The 21269-nt window shown below is 38.8% G+C and overlaps 1 protein-coding gene across 9 annotated transcripts in view; it reads left to right on the forward strand.

Annotated features, from left to right (window-relative positions):
• wwp2 (WW domain containing E3 ubiquitin protein ligase 2) overlaps positions 1-21269 on the forward strand; it is a 172115-nt gene that overhangs the window by 128145 nt on the left and 22701 nt on the right. For all 9 annotated transcript variants that reach the window (XM_073070281.1, XM_073070280.1, XM_073070279.1 and 6 more), the window contains 5 exons: positions 8406-8540; positions 9923-9998; positions 13750-13821; positions 16267-16355; positions 18805-18964. In XM_073070281.1, the coding sequence (XP_072926382.1) occupies positions 8406-8540; positions 9923-9998; positions 13750-13821; positions 16267-16355; positions 18805-18964 (532 nt within the window). The remainder of the gene's footprint in view (positions 1-8405; positions 8541-9922; positions 9999-13749; positions 13822-16266; positions 16356-18804; positions 18965-21269) is intronic.

Consider the following 21269-nt stretch of genomic DNA (forward strand, 5'->3'; position numbering starts at 1 on the left):
TGTATCTCAATTTGAAAATTGATTTAATTTACTCAGTTACTTGGTTATCTTTTAACATTTTTTTGAAATGTGCTGTCACTGATAGTTAATTTCTTCTGTGATATGTGTTTGAAAAAAAATTGAAACAGAAACAGGAATCAATACTACCTTTATGTTCTATATATTCAATAACATAAACATTTTAAATATTGATTGATGTAGTCGGACGTGGGTATGTGGCGCCTTGGTTGTAATGATACCTTTGGATCCATATCCCAGATTGATTCACAGCCTTTAATGGGTGGGGAAAATTAGGAATTGGAGGAGAAATAAACTGGCATTTGTTCAGTTGCGGTTGAATATTCAACTCATATTTAAACCAATAGGATCTGAATGCAAGTGAATCTGGCTATGTTCAGTAACTGCAGCCTGCAGGTATTTCCTCTGGCTTTTAGTTATGAGTTAATGTGACTGAAAGAGGAGGAAAAAATGAATAGGAAAATGAAAACAAGTCTGTGTGGATATAAAATGGAACTCTTGTTTGCCATGGGTGATGTCTATCTTTGTTGGGAGGGGAACAAAAGTATTTTCAAAGAGAAGTGAAATTTTAAAACAAAATTAGTATCAGATACTAATTGTTTTTAATTATTTTAGTGAAATTAGTGAAGAAAAGTTGAACCAGTTGGAGCAAATAGTTGTATATATGAGATCAATGTCTCAGTTAACGAACTATATACTCTTAATGTGCGTCAGTCAGTTTAAATTTGCCAGCCAGCCAACGGTGACCAATTTGCTGTAATTATGAACAAAAAATACATGGTTATCTCAATTTGCCTGTCAGGGATCAGCATGAACAGAAACAGCAGTTTATGACAGCATGGCAAAACTATTTTGTAGCCATTGCTACTCATTTACAAATAGTCAAACAACATTTTGGGCTAACAAAGTTAATGATGTTTGAGTCACTTATGATTTTTTTTCTTCTAAGTACATCTTAAGGTAGAATCTAGAAAAAATATTAATAATGTGTCAAATTGTAGCTTGTTTATAGTCAGAACACTACAAACACGGGGAAACTGCTTAGATGCCCTGTTATGCCCATTAAGAAATTGGTACACTTCAGTGAATGTGGGAAAAGTAAAACAAAATAGGATTCATGTAGGATTAGACTAGAGACGACAAGAAACCTGTTGGAGAAACTCAGTGTGCTGAACAACATCTGTGGGATGAATGGGATTGTCAATATTTCAGGCTGAAACTGAAAAAATAATACAAACCAAGAAGTTCTCCTTTACACATTTTAGAAGTTCCTTCTTTTTTCATTACTTTAGTATTGTCCTAATCAATAATAGAATAGTCTGACTTTGTTTGTCTCTGCAGTTCTTATACATCTCTATTTTCTCAGCAGATTTGCTCCTTTGTCTTCCTGTCACTTATTTTGTTTTCTTAAAAAGAACTGGCACTATTTAGTATACTATCAAAATAGTTAAGTGTCGTGGGATTGCTTCACCACCATTTTGACAGCATAGTGATAATTTTGCTACCAGTGCACCTATAAGAAGTATGAACATTGGGTGAGTACAGAATTGTCTCACCTCTAAAACATTACACGATCAATTATCTAATTGGCATGCACCACTGAGGTGTCTGCCCAGGTACGTCAGTAAGCAAACCATCCACTGAGTGATATAGAGCAGAGAGTTGAAATGTAATGATTGGCCGGGAAGCATTGCAGTGAAGTCAGCATATGTCATTCTGAACGACAATGCACCTAGTGCACAGAGAAAGCCTGCTGGATGGAGTTAGTCCATCTAAAGCTCTTTTTAACTTTGGCTTTCAGCATAATTTACATTGTAAGTCAATATTCTCAAATGAAATAAAATTGACAAAGTAATAAATTTTAATCACTCTGACATTAATTTGATGCAGATTTCTGAAAGAGAATTGAGTTTTTTTTTCTAGCCATTATTGTCCAGCTGCTTATTTTTTTTTACAGGTGAATGTAGAAGATCCCATGTTAACTATTTTCAGGAAGTGTAGGGAGTTTCTCAGATGTTCTAACTAATAGATATATTCTGTAAATGATTGAGGCCCTTCGTTGGTTGGGTTGATCATGAATGTTGTGTCTTAGTGTCTGCATGACGTGCAGGTTAGGACAGTACAATATGGAGAGCAAACTGTTGCCCATGTAACAGGCTTTGCTCTCCACACAGCTGATAAATCCCAAGGAATGGCAGAGACTGATACAGTTTTGGCATCAGCGGCATTGTAGAATTGCCAGCCAGCGTTGGACTCAGACGTAGGACTGCCTTAGGGACTCCAGCTCTGGATTTTTCCTCAGGGTTTACTCCTGAAGCCTTCCCCACGATCGGGTGTAACTGCAAGGCAGCGATGATTTGAGATGAGTTTTTGTTCTCCTAAATGAGCTGCCACTCATGGCTGATGAGCCCCATCTGCCTGTAGAGATTTTTTTAAAGGTGCCAGTAACCCGCCTTTGCTCCTTCTCCTGTCAGTAGAAATGGTTCTCCCGGGGCTTAGTAGCTAAGCCAACATGAAAGCCAGGATCTGGCCTTGGTTGTCAAAGGCTATTTTATGTGCACACTATTGGGAGTATCTAATAGGTAGTGAGAGTTTATCCTCACCTCACTACCAACCCTGGGTATGACAACCTTAAGGAACCTATTCCATAATCAGCATTGATGAAATTTAAATATCTAGTCCTGCTTGCGTAAGTGTGTTTTGAGCACATTGGTGACCACATTCCCTTTCTACAAAAGTGATTATACTTCACAAGTACTTAATTGACTGAAAAGTGCTTTGAGACATACTGAAGTCATGAAATGACTGATACAAATTGGAGCTTTAGTTTTCCTGCCTTCTGATCTCGACATGTCTTTATGCACTTAATAGCAAGTTAGTTCTGTGTAAGCTCCCAACCCACCCCACCATGTTAATTCTGTTTTTCTTGAGCCCTCAAGAGTTAGAGATTAGCAGTATTTGAACAATATCTTAATTAGAACCTCTTAAATTGTAATGTGTAACACTTGAATAGAAGATAATTATTAATAGGTGAGAAATAATAAATATATTAATGCATAATGTATCCAATATGGGGGTAAGTAAAATGTAAATGATACTCTGCAGTTTTAGGAACCTATGGATAGAATCATACAACGTGAAAAGAGACCCTTTGGCTCAACTCATTCATGTAGACTTAGATGTCTGTCTAAGCTAACTCCATTTGTCCACATTTGGTCCATATCCCTGCAAACCTTTCTTATCCATGTATATGTCCAAATGTATTTTAAATGCTGTTTTAATACCTGCCTCAAATATTTCCTTTGGCATCTTGTTCTCTATATGCATTACGCTCAGTGTGAAACATTGCCTCTCTATTTATCCTATCTAAACCCTTCATAAACTTTTACATTTCTTTCATATCTCCTTTTAATCTTCTTTGTTTCAAGAATAACAACCATGTTTCCTTGGTAACCGAAATCATCCCTGGAACCATTCTAGTAAATCTTTTATGCACAAGTCTCCATTTTTCCATTAGGTGTGGTGACTATAATTGGATGCAATGCCTCAATTGTGGCCAAGTTTTCTTAAAAATAGAAGTTTTAGGCCATCTCCAAGCTTTTTTAATACTGTGTCTTTAAAGTTATTTATGCAGTCCAGTACTATTTTTAACTGTTCTGAATATGTCTGATTTATGCAGATCAAACTTAAGCATACTTGCTTCCTGCTCATGTTACCCTTTCTTGTTCTTTCTAAAACATACATCACTTCACATTTCTCTGTATTGTATGTCATCTAACCTAGTCACTCATATTGCCAGCCTATCTGTGTCCTTTGAATTTGGTCGCTATCTTTCTCATGGCTTGTCATATTTTCACATTTGATGTCATCTGCCGATCGTGCTACTTACAATATAGACACATGTCTAAACCATTCAGATTAGTGTCTTGGGAAGCACTGACTGAAAAAGAAAGTCATTTTACCATGCCTTTGTTATTGAACCAGTTTCTTATCCGCACTCCCACCCTTTATTCCATGGTCATCACTCTTGTTTATGAGCTAGAAGCCTCCTGAACACTTCCCTCTAAACTGAGCAAGTGCTGAGCCACACAGTAACCTAAATGCTGCTGCTCACATAGCCTGTTGCCATGCTGCTGTTTTTTTCTTTTATATAATGTTAGTATAATCTGGAAATCTATGTTAATATTAGCTGTGAAATACCCTGTTAATAATTAATGTTATTGAATATAACCCTTAAAATTTCTAAATAATAAGCATACCATAATTTTTACTTTGAAGCATTTACATTGTCAGTGTTTCAATTTACAACACTATTACAAATGGTAATAATAAACACAGATTAGAATTTGGTAGCTCATTGTTAATAAACCGCCAGCCCGCTGAGTGCCGGTGCCATCTAAGTTTACAGTTTACAAAGCTTGCTTTGTTGTATTTCATTAAACTCTTCAATTAATAATGAAAATCAAAAGTACCGTAGATTCCGGATTTTAAGCCGCTACTTTTTTCCCACATTTTGAACAGCTTTGAACTCTGCGGCCTTTAATACAGAGCGGCTAATACATGGTTTTTTTTCATGCCACCAAAAACATTTTGCCTCGTAACAGTAGACCAATAAAATTGATGAGTAGTTCACAGAGGTCCAATGAAATTGTACGATAAATCAAGCGCACTTTCACAATTAAATTATTGTAAATCAGTCATTTGTACTCACCCTCATCAACATGGAAAACACTCGAAGAAAAGCATTGTGCTGCCTTTATGGCAGTTATTTAGTTTATAATATTTTCGCTTAGTAATTCATTTTCTAGTTAAAGTTAGAAGAGTTTTAACTATATTTGTTTTCTGTACTACATCGCGGGATGCTATGATGTCACACCCGGTTTCGCCGCGTCTTGTGGGATACCGGTTTGCGATAAACGGGACGGTGGGGGGGAGTGGCGGAGCGGCGGAGCGAAAACGCTGCTTTTAAGTTAAAGACGATCAATAACTTTTCCTGGTAGGCTGCAGTATATATATTTTTTACCAGTCGTTAGGAGATATTGGAATGTTGTTCAGTAAAGAAGTATACGCAACGTATATTTAAAAGTAGCCGCGTTACAGGCACGGTTCGAAAAAAAGCATTTGCAATATGTATTTGTTTTTGTTACCATATGGATTTAATTAAAAGTTAAAAAATCCTCACGTGTAATATCTTTCTGTGTAAATATCTCATATTACAACGTGGGACACCTGCGGCCGAAAATCCGGTGCGGCCTTTACAAGTAAAAAATTGATTTTATTTCTAAAATTAGAGCCAGCGGCTTTTAATCAGGTGCGCTCTGTAGTCCGGAATCTACGGTATGTGGATTTTCCAGTTCCATTCTAAATGTTCATAGTATGCACATTACAAAAAAAGGTGCGACGCAGTTTTCAGGCTGTGTAAAAATTTCCTGCTGGGGGCTGGCTGTGGTTGGTCCGTGCAGCTGTAAAAAAAAAAGGGAATGTTGCTTCTGAAGTACAGTATACATTTATGGCATCTAATGCATTTCCTTCAGCATTTTTCATCATTACCTCATCAAAAAAAGAAAAGCTATGCTAGTTTAAATGCACGTCTGCTCTTACCCCATCCTCCCACCACACTACCAGGGATAGGGTTCCTCTTGTCCTCACCTACCACACCACCAGCCTCCACGCCCAGCACATAATTCTCCGAAACCGCTGCCACCTCCAACTGGATCCCACCATCAAGCACATTTTTCCCTCCCCCCTCCCCCACTTTCTGCTTTCTGCAGGGATCACTCCCTACGTGACTCCCTTGTCCATTCGTTCCTCCCCACTGGCACTTATTCTTGTAAGCTTTACCTGCCCCTACACCTCCTCCGTCACTACCATTCAGGGCCCCAAACAGTCCTTCCAGGTGAGGCGACACTTCACCTGTGAGTCTGTTGGGGTCATATACTGTGTTCAGTGTTCCCGGTGTGGCCTCCTGTATATCAGTGAGACCAACATAGATTGGGAGACCACTTCACTGAGCATCAACGCTCCATCTGCCAGAACAAGCAGGATTTCCCAGATTCCACTTCCTATTCTCATTCTGATGTGTCCATCCATAGCCTTCTCCACTGTTAGGATAAGGCCACACTTAGGTTGAAGGATCAACGCCTTATATTCTGTCTGGGTAGCCTCCAACCTGATGGCATGAACATCGATTTCTCAAACTTCCAGTAATGCCTCCAAACCCTTCCCCCTCCCCTTCACCATTTCCCATCCCCTTCACCATTGCCCATCCCCTTGTCCCTCTCTCATGTTATCTCCTTGGCCACCCATTGCCTCTGTCTGCTCTCTGCTCCTCTCCCTCACCTCCTTCTTTCTTCCATGGCCTTCTGTCTCTTTCACCAATTAACTTCTTAGCTTCATCCCTCCCCCTCCAAGTTTCACCTATCGCCTGGTGTTTCTCTCTCCCCTGCCCCCGCTTTCAAATGTACTCCTCAGCATTTTCCCCTCCAGTCCTGCTGAAGGGTTTTGGCCTGAAATATCGACTGTACTTTTGTCCATGGATGCTGCTTGGCCTGCTGAGTTCCTCTAGCATTTTGTGTGTGTTGCTTGGATTTCCAGCATCTGAAGATTTTCTCTTGTTTCTAGTTTAACTCAGTTTGCTTTTCTGAAGTCTAAGGATATGTAAGACACTGCAATTGCTGGAATCTGGAGCAACAATCAATCTGTTGGAGGAACTCATTTGGTAGGACAGCATTTGTGGGAGGGTAGGATTTAGACAATACATAGATCTGTGCTTTTTTTTTCTGGTAACTCAGATTTCTTCAAATATCTAACTGTCCATAATCAAAAAAAGATGCTAGACGTTGCCAGTGAAAAGAGAAATATTTAGTATTTCAGGACTGGGATCCTTCACCTTTTCCACATCGAATTTTCCATAGTTATTGTTCCACCACCATCACTAAACTGAATAGTGTGTTGTTTTCTGGCATATCCTTGCTCCCAGTTTTGAACAAGTTTTGCCCTTAACCATTCCCCTTTTACTTGGGATATTAGAAAGTGATGTCAAGCCATTTTATAAGCTCTTTCCCCTTCCTTTGAAAACTTAAAATGCTGATTAATTTACTTTAGGCATCGCCAACCTATCAAACACCTTCCAATTAATTTTATATCCAACCGCTATGATGACCACCTCCCTTCTACTGGGTTTATAGCAACATTCTCTCCCGTGGGGAAGATTGATGCAAAGTATTCAATTGTAAGAGTGTACCATGCCAATGCCTGAAATAAAACTGAAAAAGCTGGAACTAGTTAGTAGCTCAGGTGGAATCTGGGGGATAAAAAGAGTTAATGTTTAGATCAATTCATAAGATTTTGGAGAAAAATGAATATAATGTTTTACAGCTCTCTTCTAAAGATATATTACCCTTTGGGTGAAGAACTATTTTCTCAGCTCTGCACTGAATGGCTAACACCTTATTTTAAGTTTGTAAACCCTGGTTTTAGAGAGGGGAAGCATCATCTGCTTAGTTACCCTGTTAAGCCCATTAAGAATTTGGTACATTTTAGTGAATGTGGGAAAAGTAAAACAGAATAAGATTTGTGTATGATTAGACTAGAGACGATAAGAAACCTATTGGAGGAACTCAGTGTATCGAGCAGCATCTGTGGGAAGAAAGGGATTGTCAATATTTCAGGCTGAAACTGACAAAATAATATAAACCAAGAAGTTCACTTTTACACATTTTTGAAGTTCCTTCTTTTTTCATTATGTTATCATTGTCCTAATCAATAATAGAATAATCTGACTTAGTCTCTGCAGTTTGTGTACATCTCTAATTTCTCAGCAGATTTTCTCCTTTGTCTTCCTTTCACTGCTTGGTTGTCCATAGATACTATCAGCAATTCGATAGCTCCTTGCTTTTTAACCCTAACAAAATAGTTCCTTTAAGTCTTCAAGAGCATCTCTTTCAAGCACTATAATATATTTTTTCCCTCTCTTCCCTTTTATAAATAACTTGTCTCCAGGAATATTAACGCTTCAAGTTATTTTCCCCAAAGTGCTTTAAGTTAAAATTAAGAGTACTTATGACCGTTCTGAATCTTCGTTTTCTAAAAACTTGTTTACCTTTTAAAGTAGCACGAAGTGTTACCATAATTCTTAATGAGGATCTTTGATAGTTTGAGACTGAAGGAACAGCTCTTCAGTTAACATCACATCCTTGATCATTACCAGTGAATAATAGTTCTTTCTGGGAAAACAGTATTGCCAAATCATTCAAAAAGAAAGGTGTTTACAGTACTCCAGTGCACATTCATAAAACCTGAAAGGAATTGATAATCACTATGACTATTTCAGTTCATCTATCATATGAGAGTTTCCTATAACATGGGTTAAAATTGCATTTTCAAAGGATGATCCAAGAATCCCCGTTGCCTCCTGGCTGGGAGATGAAATATACAAATGAAGGGGTTCGATATTTTGTGGACCATAACTCTCGTTCCACCACCTTTAAAGATCCTCGAACCGGATTTGATTCCACCTCCAGGTAAATATGTTTTCCTTTAAGATGTTTCCTTAAGATTTTATACTTTGCCAAAAATATGGGAAGATGTATTTCTAACATTTTACTTAGTGCAAATTGTAATAATCTATTTTTATCATTTGTCTTCATAGTTTCATTTGGCAAATATCAACTAATATAAAAATCGATAAGTGTGATGAGGTTGCAGATTGTTTGGTCATATTAATCTAATTGTGTTGAAGGAATCTAAAGACTAATAGTGACTGGGATCTAATGTCACGTCAGTACACAGATTATGCGAAGAATATTCAACTTTAGGTCATAGCTCCTTCAATGAAAAATCAATTTTGAACATCAGAATCTTTGTTCATGTTGAAGCTACCAGTTAACTTCAGATCTTATGAATTCTCCTTGATGAATTAATCAGATCATCATACTTGAAAACTATTGGATTTGTTGTTTATCTTTTAATAGCGAAATAAAAAATAATAGCATTTTGTGGTTTTGATTTGTATACCAAGTTGAATTAGAGAATAAACACTAAAACATACTGAAGTCCCAAAGCCTACCTTTCTTTTATATATTTTCTAAACTAATGATTCGGATGCCGACTTCTGCTTTATGCAATGCTTTTATTTCAATTTTGAGAGAAAGAACTATTAAAATACTACCAACAAATTGTTGTTTATATATCATGGTGATATTTCTGCTTTTAAAAGTGTCACCATACATCAGGAAAAAAATTGAGGTTCCTGTGGCTCATTTTCGTTGTTTCTTCTACAATAGATAGTCTTTAATTTCCTTCATCTGTGGACCCAAGGAAATATTTACTCACTTACTGCTGCCAGCTATGAAGACTAGTAGCGAAAGAACATTTTTTTTTGAATAGTGATATGAAAATACATTTTGGAAGCTGGAGACAATTATCTTGTCAACAAACTTAAGATGATTCAAGTGATTGAGTCACTTACAATAATGTATCTGAAATTGAGACTCCCAGCTGTTTGGGAGGAGTGGCGGTTATCTACTGAGAGAGCCCTTTAATTTATGTTACTAATTAGTATTTAGACAAGAAAAAAAGAAGCAGGACTATTTTGTATTGATAACTGTGAATTCATTGTACTGCAAAACCAGTTATCAGAAAGAGACATATTTGACAAACTTCTCAGTAAACATACTGCGTGCTTGCACTCTGAAAACACCCATTCCCTACTTTACTTCATAAAAAGTCATATATCATATTTTATGCCACTAGAAATACAGTTTGAAGTTAGGTACGATTCTCTTCAATAAATCTCCAAATACAAGTTATATTGTTGAATCACTAATTGCCTTGAGATCCAATTTTGTTGTGGTTAAAATAAGTTGACCTCAATACAAACATAAGCTTTTTAAAAAATTTACAGTGCAAGAAGTGGCTCTCCAGCAGCCTACGACCGAAGCTTTCGATGGAAATATCACCAATTCCGTTTTCTCTGCCATGTGAGTATAAAGTTTCTTAGGAAATAGAAAAGATTTTTTTTAAAATTTGGTACTTGTATATTGAAAGGCAACACATAAATTGTGAAGAAAATTGCTGAAAATATATAATTGTGGTAATACAATTTTAAACTACACACTGCTGCTAATTTATTTTTCTATAGGTAGGTATACTCACCCTTATCAGATCATTCAGCTCAGACTAAGACTTTTGCTGGATGGAACAATGAGAAACATTCTTCTGTTAAACACAGGTTTAGAATGCGCCATAAAAATATCAAAATCAGATATTTATTCAAACTTTTTAGCAAAGGAATGGCACAATTATGAAAAAAGAGCAAAGTGTGTATAAAAACAAAATTGGAGCCAAATAAAAAAAACATTGAAATTATGTTGCCTTGAGAAAAGGTACAGAGCCAGAAGTTTTTAAAATTGGTCATAGCAAATAAGCTATTACTTTACATTAATCTCTTGATGTAAATGTATACACACATACCTTCCTTTACCATATTGGAATAAACAGACTTTGAATTATTCATACCTGATCTGTGTCACATTCATGGTTTCCTTCCATTAAGGATCTTGGCGATTGTAGGGATGACTTGCAGTGGATTGAAAAGCTTGAGCAGATAGACATTAAGAAAGAGGATGTGCTGGAGCTTTAGGAAAGCATCAAGTTGGATAAGTTACTGGGACCAGACAGGATGTACCCTAAGCCATTGTGGGAGGCGAGGGAGGAGATTGCTGAGCCTCTGGCAACGATCTTTACATCATCAATGGGGACGGGAGAGGTTCCGGAGGACTGGAGGGTTGCAGATGTTGTTTCCTTATTCAAGAAAGGGAGTAGAGATAGCCTAGGAAATTATAGACCAGTGAGTCTTACTTCAGTGATTGGTAAGTTGATGGAGAAGATCCTGAGAGGCAGGATTTATGAACATTTGGAGAAGCATAATAGGATTAGGAACAGTCAGCATGGCTTTGTCAAAGGCAGGTCGTGCCTTATGAGCCTGATTGAATTTTTTGAGGATGTGACTAAACACGTTGATGAAGGAGGAGCAGTCGATGCAGTGTATATGGATTTCAGCAAAGCATTTGGTAAGGCACCCCATGCAAGGCTTATTGAGAAAGTAAGGAGGTATGGGATCTAACAGGACATTGCTTTGTAGATCCAGAACTGGCTTGCCCACAGAAAACAAAGCGTGGTTGTAGACAGATCATATTCTGCATGGAGGTCAATGACCAGTGGTGTGCCTCAGGGATCTGTTCTGGGACTCCTAATCTTTGTGATTTTTATAAATGACCTAGATGAGGAAGTGGAGGGATGGGTTAGTAAGTTTGCTGATGACACAAAGGTTGGGAGTGTTGGGGATAGTGTGGAGGGCTGTCAGAGGTTACAGTGGGACATTGATAGGATGCAAAACTGGGCTGAGAAGTGGCAGATGGAGTTCAACCCCGATAAGTGTGAGATGGTTCATTTTGGTAGGTCAAATTTAAGGCAGAATATAGTATTAATGGTAAGACTCTTGGCAGTGTGGAGGATCAGAGGGATCTTGGGGTCCGAGTCCATAGGACACTCAAAGCTGCTGCGCAGTTTGACCCTGTGGTTAAGAAGGCATATGGTGCATTGGCCTTTATCAACCGTGGGATTGAGTTTAAGAGCCAAGAGGTAATGTTACAGCTATATAGGACCCTGATCAGACCCCACTTGGAGTACTGTGCTCAGTTTTGGTTGCCTCACTACAGGAAGGATGTAGAAACCATAGAAAGGGTGCAGAGGAGATTTACAAGGATGTTGTCTGGATTGGGGAGCATGCCTTATGACAATAGGTAGAGTGAACGACCTTTTCTCCTTGGAGTGATGGAGAGTGACTGGTGACCTAATAACAGGTGTATAAGATGATGAGAGGCATTGATCATGTGGATAGTCAGAGGCTTTTTCCCAGGGCTGAAATGGCTGCCACAAGAGGACACAGTATAAGCTGCATGGAAGTAGGTACAGAGGAGATGTCATGGGTAAGTTTTTTACGCAGAGAGTGGTGAGTGTGTGGAATGGACTGCTGGCAACAGTGGTGGAGGCGGATACGATAGGGTCTTTTAAGAGACTCCTGGATAGGTACGTGGAGCTTAGAAAAATAGAGGGCTATGGGTAAGCCTAAGTAATTCCTAAAGTAAGTACATGTTTGGCACAACATTGTGGGCGGAAGGGCCTGTATTGTGCTGTAGGTTTTCTATGTTTCTAAGCTACTGAGCTAGACCAGAGAACATGGCAGTGTACAGCACAGCACCAGGGAACAGGCTCATTGGCCCACTGTCTGCACTTAACCACGATGCCGGTCTAACTAATCCTATCCAGCTGTACACAGTCTGTATCCCTCTGTTCCCTGCCTGCTCAATGTCTGTCTAAATATCTCCTAAACTTGCATTTGCTTCTACCACTTCCTCTGGAAGTGTGTTACAGATATCTACCACGCACTGTGTGAAACAAAACCTGTCTTGCATATCTCCTTTAAACTTTACCCCATGACTTTAAGTTTGCAACCCCTAGTGTATGACATTTCCACCATGCTTAAAGGACTCTGAATATCTGCTCTATCTATGTCTGTGTCATATTATAAACTTCAATCAGGTTGCCTCTCAGCAGCCAGTTCTCCAGAGAAAACAACCCAAATTTGTCCAATCTCTCCTTGATGTCTTATTTACATTTACCAATGTATTACAGCTTACGAGATGGAAATCTCAGTTTCATTTTATCTTATAAATAAAACCTTGGTTTTAAGTAATGCAAAAGAGCAAGTTGGGGATGAGTTTGCCTCATCTGCTGGTTTGGCCAATACCTCACTTCCAGCTGTGACATTGGAAATGAGACCACCAATGTATTAGTGTCGCTTCAAAATACTGATCATGGTAGGTGTATGATGTGGCATTTTAAATACAAGTATAATGTTAAAAAATGTTTCTTTGCAATAGTTATTTTTTCTACATCTTTATAAGGGATATGATAAACTTCTCACATGGCTGAACAAGACCCTTTACATAGTTAAAGATAAGTCGAACACCAATTTTTTAAGGTGCACTTGTCATAAATAAAACTTATTAAACTCTTTTTAGTGGTTTTGATTACATTGTACCTTGTCAGTTCAATATGCAGAGAGTTCATACGTTAAGATTTTGGCACCGTCTACTACAATGGTACAAAATTGACAACTCTTTTGGCACTTTTGAAAGCAAATGAGCATCAGGGCCTGACTGTTGTATTTCTGGTGGAAGAGCTTGCTACTTTTAGCAGAGTTTTGCACAGCTAGTTAGGACCCGTCTGGTGTGCCTGTTACGAAGATATGTTCGAGCTTCTGACTGACACCTTGGGGGATGACCAGAGTGTCCCTAGTTTTATGTTGTTCGTTACATGGTATATAAATAAATTACTGCATTTACATTGAGTTACTGATACCGGCCAATTAACGTGGACCTCTACTCTCAGCTAAAGACAGTGCCTCTGGGCTGATGAGTATTCAAAAAGAAGACAGTGGAACATTGAATAAAAGCAGTATGTACTAGATGTGTCAGGTTGGCTAGTTCATCATCATCTGTCCCAAAGAAGTGCTGCGAAGAATTTGTGTACAGGAATTTCAGTTGAAGATTGGCATGCTGCTCCCAGAGACAGGTTCAACAGAACGGTTTATTGTATGCTATCAGCATGGAATTTTTATGGTTTAATTAATGTATCTTTGATAAGTGTTATTTGTTTGTTTTTCAGTCTAATGCATTACCAAGTCATGTTAAAATCAGTGTCTCCAGACAAACTTTATTTGAGGATTCCTTTCAACAGGTAACAAACTGTTTTAAGTATCAAAATCTGATATTGAAGGGTTCATACAAAATTAAATATGGGAGCTGAATCTGTACTTAGTTTCTTACAAGTACCTTGAAATTATCAACATGTACAACACGCTGGAGGGACTCAGCAGCTCGGGCAGCATCCGTGGAAACGACCTGCTGAGTTCCTCCAGCGTGTTGTACGTGTTGATTTGACCACAGCATCTGCAGTGTACTTTGTGTTTACCTTGAAATTAGCTTGTCGGTTATTTTATTGTTGTGTATTTGAAAGTACAAAGGTACACTTGAATAGAATAGACAAACAGATTTAACCAGCCTCAAATAACACACACAAAATGCTGGTGGAACACAGCAGGCCAGGCAGCATCTATAAGGAGAAGCACTGTTGACGTTTCGGGCCGAGACCCTTCGTCAGGACTAACCGAAAGGAAAGATAGTAAGAGATTTGAAAGTAGTTGGGGGAGGGTGAAATGCGAAATGATAGGAGTAGACCGGAGGGGGTGGGATGAAGCTAAGAGCTGGAAAGGTGATTGGTGAAAGTGATACCGAGCTGGAGAAGGGAAAGGATCATGGGACGGGAGGCCTCGGGAGAAAGAAAGCGGGGGGGGGGGGGGGGCGGGGAGGAAGCACCAAAGGGAGATGGAGAACAGGCAAATAACTAAATATGACAGGGATGGGGTAAGAAGGGGAGGAGGGGCATTAACGGAAGTTAGAGAAGTCAATGTTCATGCCATCAGGTTGGAGGCTACCCAGCCGGTATATAAGGTGTTGTTCCTCCAACCTGAGTTTGGATTCATTTTGACAGTAGAGGAGGTCATGGATAGACATATCAGAATGGGAATGGGACGTGGAATTAAAATGTGTGGCTGCTGGGAGATCCTGCTTTTTCTGGCAGACCGAGCATAGGTGTTCAGCGAAACGGTCTCTCAGTCTGCGTCGGGTCTCACCAATATATAAAAGGCCACACCAGGAGCACCGGACGCAGTGTACCACACCAGCCGACTCACAGGTGAAGTGTCGCCTCACCTGGAAGGACTGTCTGGGGCCCTGAATGGTGGTGAGGGAGGAAGTGTAAGGGCAGGTGTAGCACTTGTTCCGTTTACAAGGATAAGTGCCAGGAGGGAGATCAGTGGGAAGGGATTGGGGGGGACGAGTGGACAAGGGAGTCGCGTAGGGAGTGATCCCTGCGGAAAGCAGAAAGAGGGGGGGAGGGAAAGATGTGCTTGGTAGTGGGATCCCATTGGAGGTGGCGGAAGTTACGGAGAATTATACGTTGGACCTGGAGGCTGGTGGGGTGGTAGGTGAGGACAAGGGGAACCCTATCCCGAGTGGGGTGGCGGGCGGATGGGGTGAGGGCAGATGTGCAGGAAATTGGAGAGAGCAGAGTTGATGGTGGAAGAAGGGAAGCCCCTTTGTTTAAAAAAGGAAGACATCTCCTTCATCCTGGAATGAAAAGCCTCATCCTGAGAGCAGATGAGGCGGAGTCGGAGGAATTGTGAGAAGGGGATAGCATTTTTGCAAGAGACAAGGTGGGAAGAGGAATAGTCCAGGTAGTTGTGAGAGTCTGTAGGCTTATAGTATATATCAGTAGATAAGCCGTCTCCAGAGATGGAGACAGAAAGATCAAGAAAGATTAACCAGCCTCATCTCACCACCGCCTATACATCTGGTGACCATTACAATGATGAGATTACAGCCACTTGAAACAGCTAGGTCACATCAGGAGCCATTGAATAAAAGATGTTGTGTACCTGATATTGGAAAAGTTTGTCTTGCTCACCCAGAGGCTGACTAGAATTGCACGTATGTTTGAGGAGTCAATCAGGTAGCGACTACAATTGTATTTTAAAGTAAAATATTCAGATATGTTCCTTTAAATATGTAGTCTGAGAGAAGTTCCTTATACTATTTTCTTTTCGTCACATCTGGTTCAAGTTGGCTTATCAAAAATCTCTGTTTACTTTTAGCCATGGCTTGATTTCAACTGATGAAAACTGCCCGAAAATTTATGTTCTGGTTAACTCTTGCCAAGATAACTAGCACTCTCCTTACAATCTACAATTTAAGTTGTGCATTTTTACTTCATAGCCGTTCTACTCCCCTTTTTCATTGGGCTCAATAATACTCTTAATGTTAGGGAAAGAGATAATACCATTATTGTGTGGATAAGTGGAATCATGACAATATAATCATTATTATCGTTCTTTATACAACATACTTTTAATAACATACAAAGCAGAAATGTGCATTCACTAAAAGTTACACTTTTAGGTCTTCATTGGAAAATAGAATTCTTGAATTTAGATTAGACAAGAAATTGAAATTAAATTGCCACTCTTTTTGCATATTTATTGTACATATAAGGTGACAGATAAAAGGTCCTGAAATTAATTTCTGAGCAATCTTTCATTTAATTAATAAATAATTTCCTCTGCAGATAATGAATATGAAGCCATATGACTTACGCCGACGATTGTACATAATAATGCGTGGAGAGGAGGGTTTGGATTATGGAGGTATAGCAAGGTGAGTAGTTCCAACAGCTGGGTAACATTTGCTCCTTGCCAACCGGGCACAGCTGGCATCACTTTCTCGTTGGATTAACAACAGGCTGCTTTTTTAAGGAATTATATGTCAATGGGCGAATAATTGAATTTCTACTGTATTGGAAAATAAGAATGCTTATAAGATGTGGAATGTTTACATAGCATGTTTAATTGTAATTCATACTTTTTGATTTCTGAAAATAAACTCTCAATCATTGACATGATTATTTTATTAAAATATTGCCTCCTAATTAACTGTTTGTTGCTCCACTGTGTGCATCAAAAAACAGTTTTCATAACATACAGTGTATCAGTGATAGTGAATCTGATTCTGATTCATTATACCATACAATACTTTCCAAATTACAATAATTGCTGATAGATTTTAGATGTCTTGATTTTGAATACACTGTATATTAATTTTATTTTGAAATTCCAAGGTGTATACTGAATTCTTGCTGGTGGTTTGTTGCATGAAACACTAATAAAATCATAATTAGAAGCTGCAATTAAAAGTAAAATATTAAAATTAAACATGAGGAGATCTGCAGATGCTGGAAATTCAAGCAACATACACAAAATGCTGGTGGAACTCAGCAGGCCAGGCAGCATCTATAGGAAGAAGTACAGTTGACGTTTCGGGCCGAGACCCTTCGTCAGTTAGTCCTGACGAAGGGTCTCGGCCCGAAACGTCGACTGTACTTCTTCCTATAGATGCTGCCTGGCCTGCTGCATTCCACCGTCATTTTGTGTGTATATTAAAAGTAAATGTCTTTTGATTTATTGTTTCTCTTATTTATTAATTTAAACTTGCTTATGTAAAGTGGTCATCAAAAGAGAATTGTGCAGAATTCGATATGGTATGTTTTCCTTAACAGTGCAGCTTCTAATGTGAGCCACATTTCTGGGACTGCTTTTTATTTTACTTATATTTTCAAAGTTGCTATCTTTCTTGGTGGATGGAGTGCCTGTACTAGTTTGAGCCCCCGTCATCTCTTCACGCAGCCTCTTTCCTCTGTGACCTACCAGTGGTTTTACCCTATGGTAGGTTACGTCATGCTGTTCTACCACAGGGTAGAACCACGGACAGGCTGCTGAGAATCTTCCTGCATCCGTGGAATTCACTTGTCTTTATGCTGTGGTTCTTTGTTCCTCCATGATTTAACTGTGCTCAGCAGATAAGCTGTAATTCTATTCTTTTGACAGTAATGTGAAGCATGTGGATATATATATAAGGGCATCCTATCAGGAGATGAGCAGGATGGAAGATTTAATATTTGACAATTCTAACAGGTTTAAGATAAAAATAATTATTGTTGCAATCAAATCAGTTTTTAATTTCTGTTAACCCTCTGAGAAATGGAAAGTGATTGTGTCCACTTTGCATTTCGCCTGAAGCGGGTTATTTACCAAAGACAGCCTGTAAGGTGACTACCTTCCATGCCTCAGATTGAGCCACTGTATACAGAACAATCTAATCTCTGGTCTTCCCTTCCATTGGCTGAGCTTGGAAACCTGACTAAATTGGGAAACTGTGTGAAACTCCTGCACAAATGAGCAGAAATGCAGCTTCACCAATGAACTTAATCATCTACTTTAAACCTGCATTAATTTAAATAAAACATATGCAGTGGTATTGAAGTGACATGCAGGTGGAAGACACTGAGTTCTAAAGTCAATACCAAGCCAGGTGATGGCACAAGAATTTACTTACTTAGTAATCCTACATACATAAAATTATTCCTTTGAATATGGAGCCAAAGCGCCAACACACCCTAATTTAATATTGAATTCTATCTAATTGAGGCATAGCTCAGGATATACAAAATGTGAAATTGGAAATTGGGGAGTTGATACAGCGTACAAAGAATGGGACTAATGTAAGGTTAGTGTAAATGGGTATCTCATGGTCAATGCAGTCTTGGTGGGCTGGATGATCTGTTTCCATCCTGTATCTCTCTGGAATTCCAAGGGTACTCTTCTGTGGTAAATTCAGACCTATCCTTAATGCAGAGAAAAATTTTTGCTGTGCGTTTAAATATTTGTATCTGACATGGGAATCTGTGTTGCTTGCTGTTCACTATCAGCTGTGAAAGTGGCTTTATGTATAATGGAGAGGGAGCTTTTAATTTGCTTATTATTTCTGCAATTGTACATAAGTTGGAGCAATTACTAGAGAACTCTGTCAGTTGAATTGCTGCAATATTAGACAAATCATTGTTTCTGAGTAAAGATATGGATAATGTGCAGCTTATATGCGTCAAAAATAGAGAAGAGCTATTAATTTTTGGATGCAGAAGGAACAATGGTGAAAAACAATTTATGCAAATTTATTTTAATATTTGGATATCAAAGGATAAGTTCTGTTTTTGACACAGTTTTAGTTGATTTTTCAACATTTATTATTGGAGTTTATTATTGTTCCATAGAGAATGGTTTTTCCTGCTTTCCCATGAAGTTCTCAATCCAATGTACTGCTTGTTTGAATATGCTGGAAAAAACAACTACTGTTTGCAGATAAACCCTGCATCATCAATTAATCCAGATCACCTGACCTATTTCCGTTTTATTGGGAGGTTTATAGCAATGGTAAGTCCTGTGAAATAAGTAACTAAAATCTAGTATAAATATATGCCTATGCTCAAAATAACATGCATAGAACTTGTATGTTTTGATAGTTTGGAAACAGAAAGTGGAACCTGTGTAGTGACGTTTATGTTTTAAGAACACCCCCCAATATATTGCAACCAATTGGGTACTTTTATAGCACTGTTGTAATGTTTAAAAATTAAGTAGCAGTTTCTGCACTGCATAGCACTGGTGAACTAGATTTTGTTAGTAGTTAAATAGTTCAAATGTAGATGGGGATCCTTCAATTACCCCTTTGGTCTTCAGGTAACGCCAAGGATTATTTTGGTCCAAAGAAATGAATTAGCAAAATAACAGTATAGATTAGAACAATATAGATTAACAGAATAGATTATTTATCAAATTCCTGAGTGAGGTTTGAAACCACATCCTTAAATTTCAGGTGAGATAATACCATGGAGCTGGGAATCACATACATGCCTTCCAGCACAAGCACTGTAATTGTATTGCAAATGAACTGGACTAATCTTTCTATGCTTTTCCCTCGTCAAGAATATGTGTCCAATGACAGGCTTCCTGCAACAAAGTTCAAGTTGCAAGTTACTGTGAATGTTGCCTTCCACTTTACCTGTCTTCAGTCCCTTCCATGGTGAACTACACCAACATTGTTTCTTAAATACCAAATTTATTAAGGAGTATGCTTAGACTGTAATGATTTCATTTGGTGTTATCCCTAATTATTTTAATCAATCCTCTGATTCTTCAAGTACATTACCGATCCCCTATTTATTGTTATACCAAACCATGTATCTCTAGACATACTTTGCCTTACTTTACAAAGTTATGTTTTGTAATGTATTTCTCTTGTAAACTATTTATGGGGAACACTGCTGCCACAATGTTATGTGAATGATAGATAGATAGATAGATAGGTAGATAGATACTTTATTCATCCCCATGGGGAAATTCAACATTTTTTCCAATGTCCCATACACTTGTTGTAGCAAAACTAATTACATACAATACTTAACTCAGTAAAAAATATGATATGCATCTAAATCACTCTCTCAAAAAGCATTAATAATAGCTTTTAAAAAGTTCTTAAGTAGTTTACTTAAATGCATTAAATACAATCAACCCCGTCACTGACGGGGTTCTCTTTATCCTGGGACTTTATTCTTGAATTGAATTGACTTTATTTCTTACATCCTTCACATACATGAGGAGTAAAAATCTTTACATTACGTCTCCATCTAAACGTGCAATGTGCAATTTATAGTAATTTGTAATAAATGGTATGTACAACAGGACGGTCAATATAACCTAAAAATACAATTGTATCAGCGTGAATTAATCAGTCTAATGGCCTGGTGGAAGAAGCTGCCCCGGAGCTGTGGTATAATTTCCCGGATGGTAGCAGGTGGAATAGTTTGTGGTCGGGGTGACTTGGGTCCCCAATGATCCTTCGGGCCCTTTTTACACACCTGTCACTGTAAATGTCCTGAATTATGAGAAGTTCACTTCTACAGATGCGCTGGGCTGTCCGTACCACTCTCTGCAGAATCCTGCTACTGAGGGAAGTACAGTTCCCATACCAGGCAGTGATGCAGCCAGTCAGGATGTTCTTAATTGTGCCCCTGCAGCAAGTCCTTGGGATCTGGGGACTCATGCCAAATTTTCTTCAACTGTCTGAGGTGAAAGAGGCACTGTTGTGCTTTTCTCACCACACAGCCGGTGTGTACAGACCACATGAGATCGTCGGTGATGTGTATGCTAAGGAACTTAAAGCTGTTCACCCTCTCAACCCCAGATTCATTGATGTCGATAGGGGATAGCCTGTGTCCATTCCTCCTGTAATCCACAACCAGCTCCTTTGTTTTTGTGACATTGAAGGAGAGGTTGTTTTCTTGACACCGCTGTGTCAGGGTGATAACTTCTTCTCTGTAGGCTGCCTCATTATTATTTGAGATAAGGCCAATCAATGTAGTATTGTCAGCAAATTTAATTAACAGATTAGAGCTGTGGGTGGTGACACAGTCATGGCTTTACAGAGAGTAAAGGAGGGGGCTTAGTTCACAGCCCTGAGGGCACCTGTGTTGAGGGTCTGAGGGGCCGAAGTGAGGGAGCCCACTCTTAACACCTGCCGGCCATCTGGCAGGAAGTCCAAGATCAAACTGCACGAGGCAGGGTGAAGGCTCTGAGCTTCTTGTCAAGCCTGGAGGGAATTATGGTGTTGAATGCTGAACTGTCGTCTAAGAACATCACATAAGCATCCTTCTTCTCCAGATGTGTAAGGACGGTGTGC

The sequence above is a fragment of the Hemitrygon akajei genome, chromosome 17 (assembly GCF_048418815.1).
Source record: "Hemitrygon akajei chromosome 17, sHemAka1.3, whole genome shotgun sequence".
Lineage (NCBI taxonomy): Eukaryota > Metazoa > Chordata > Chondrichthyes > Myliobatiformes > Dasyatidae > Hemitrygon > Hemitrygon akajei.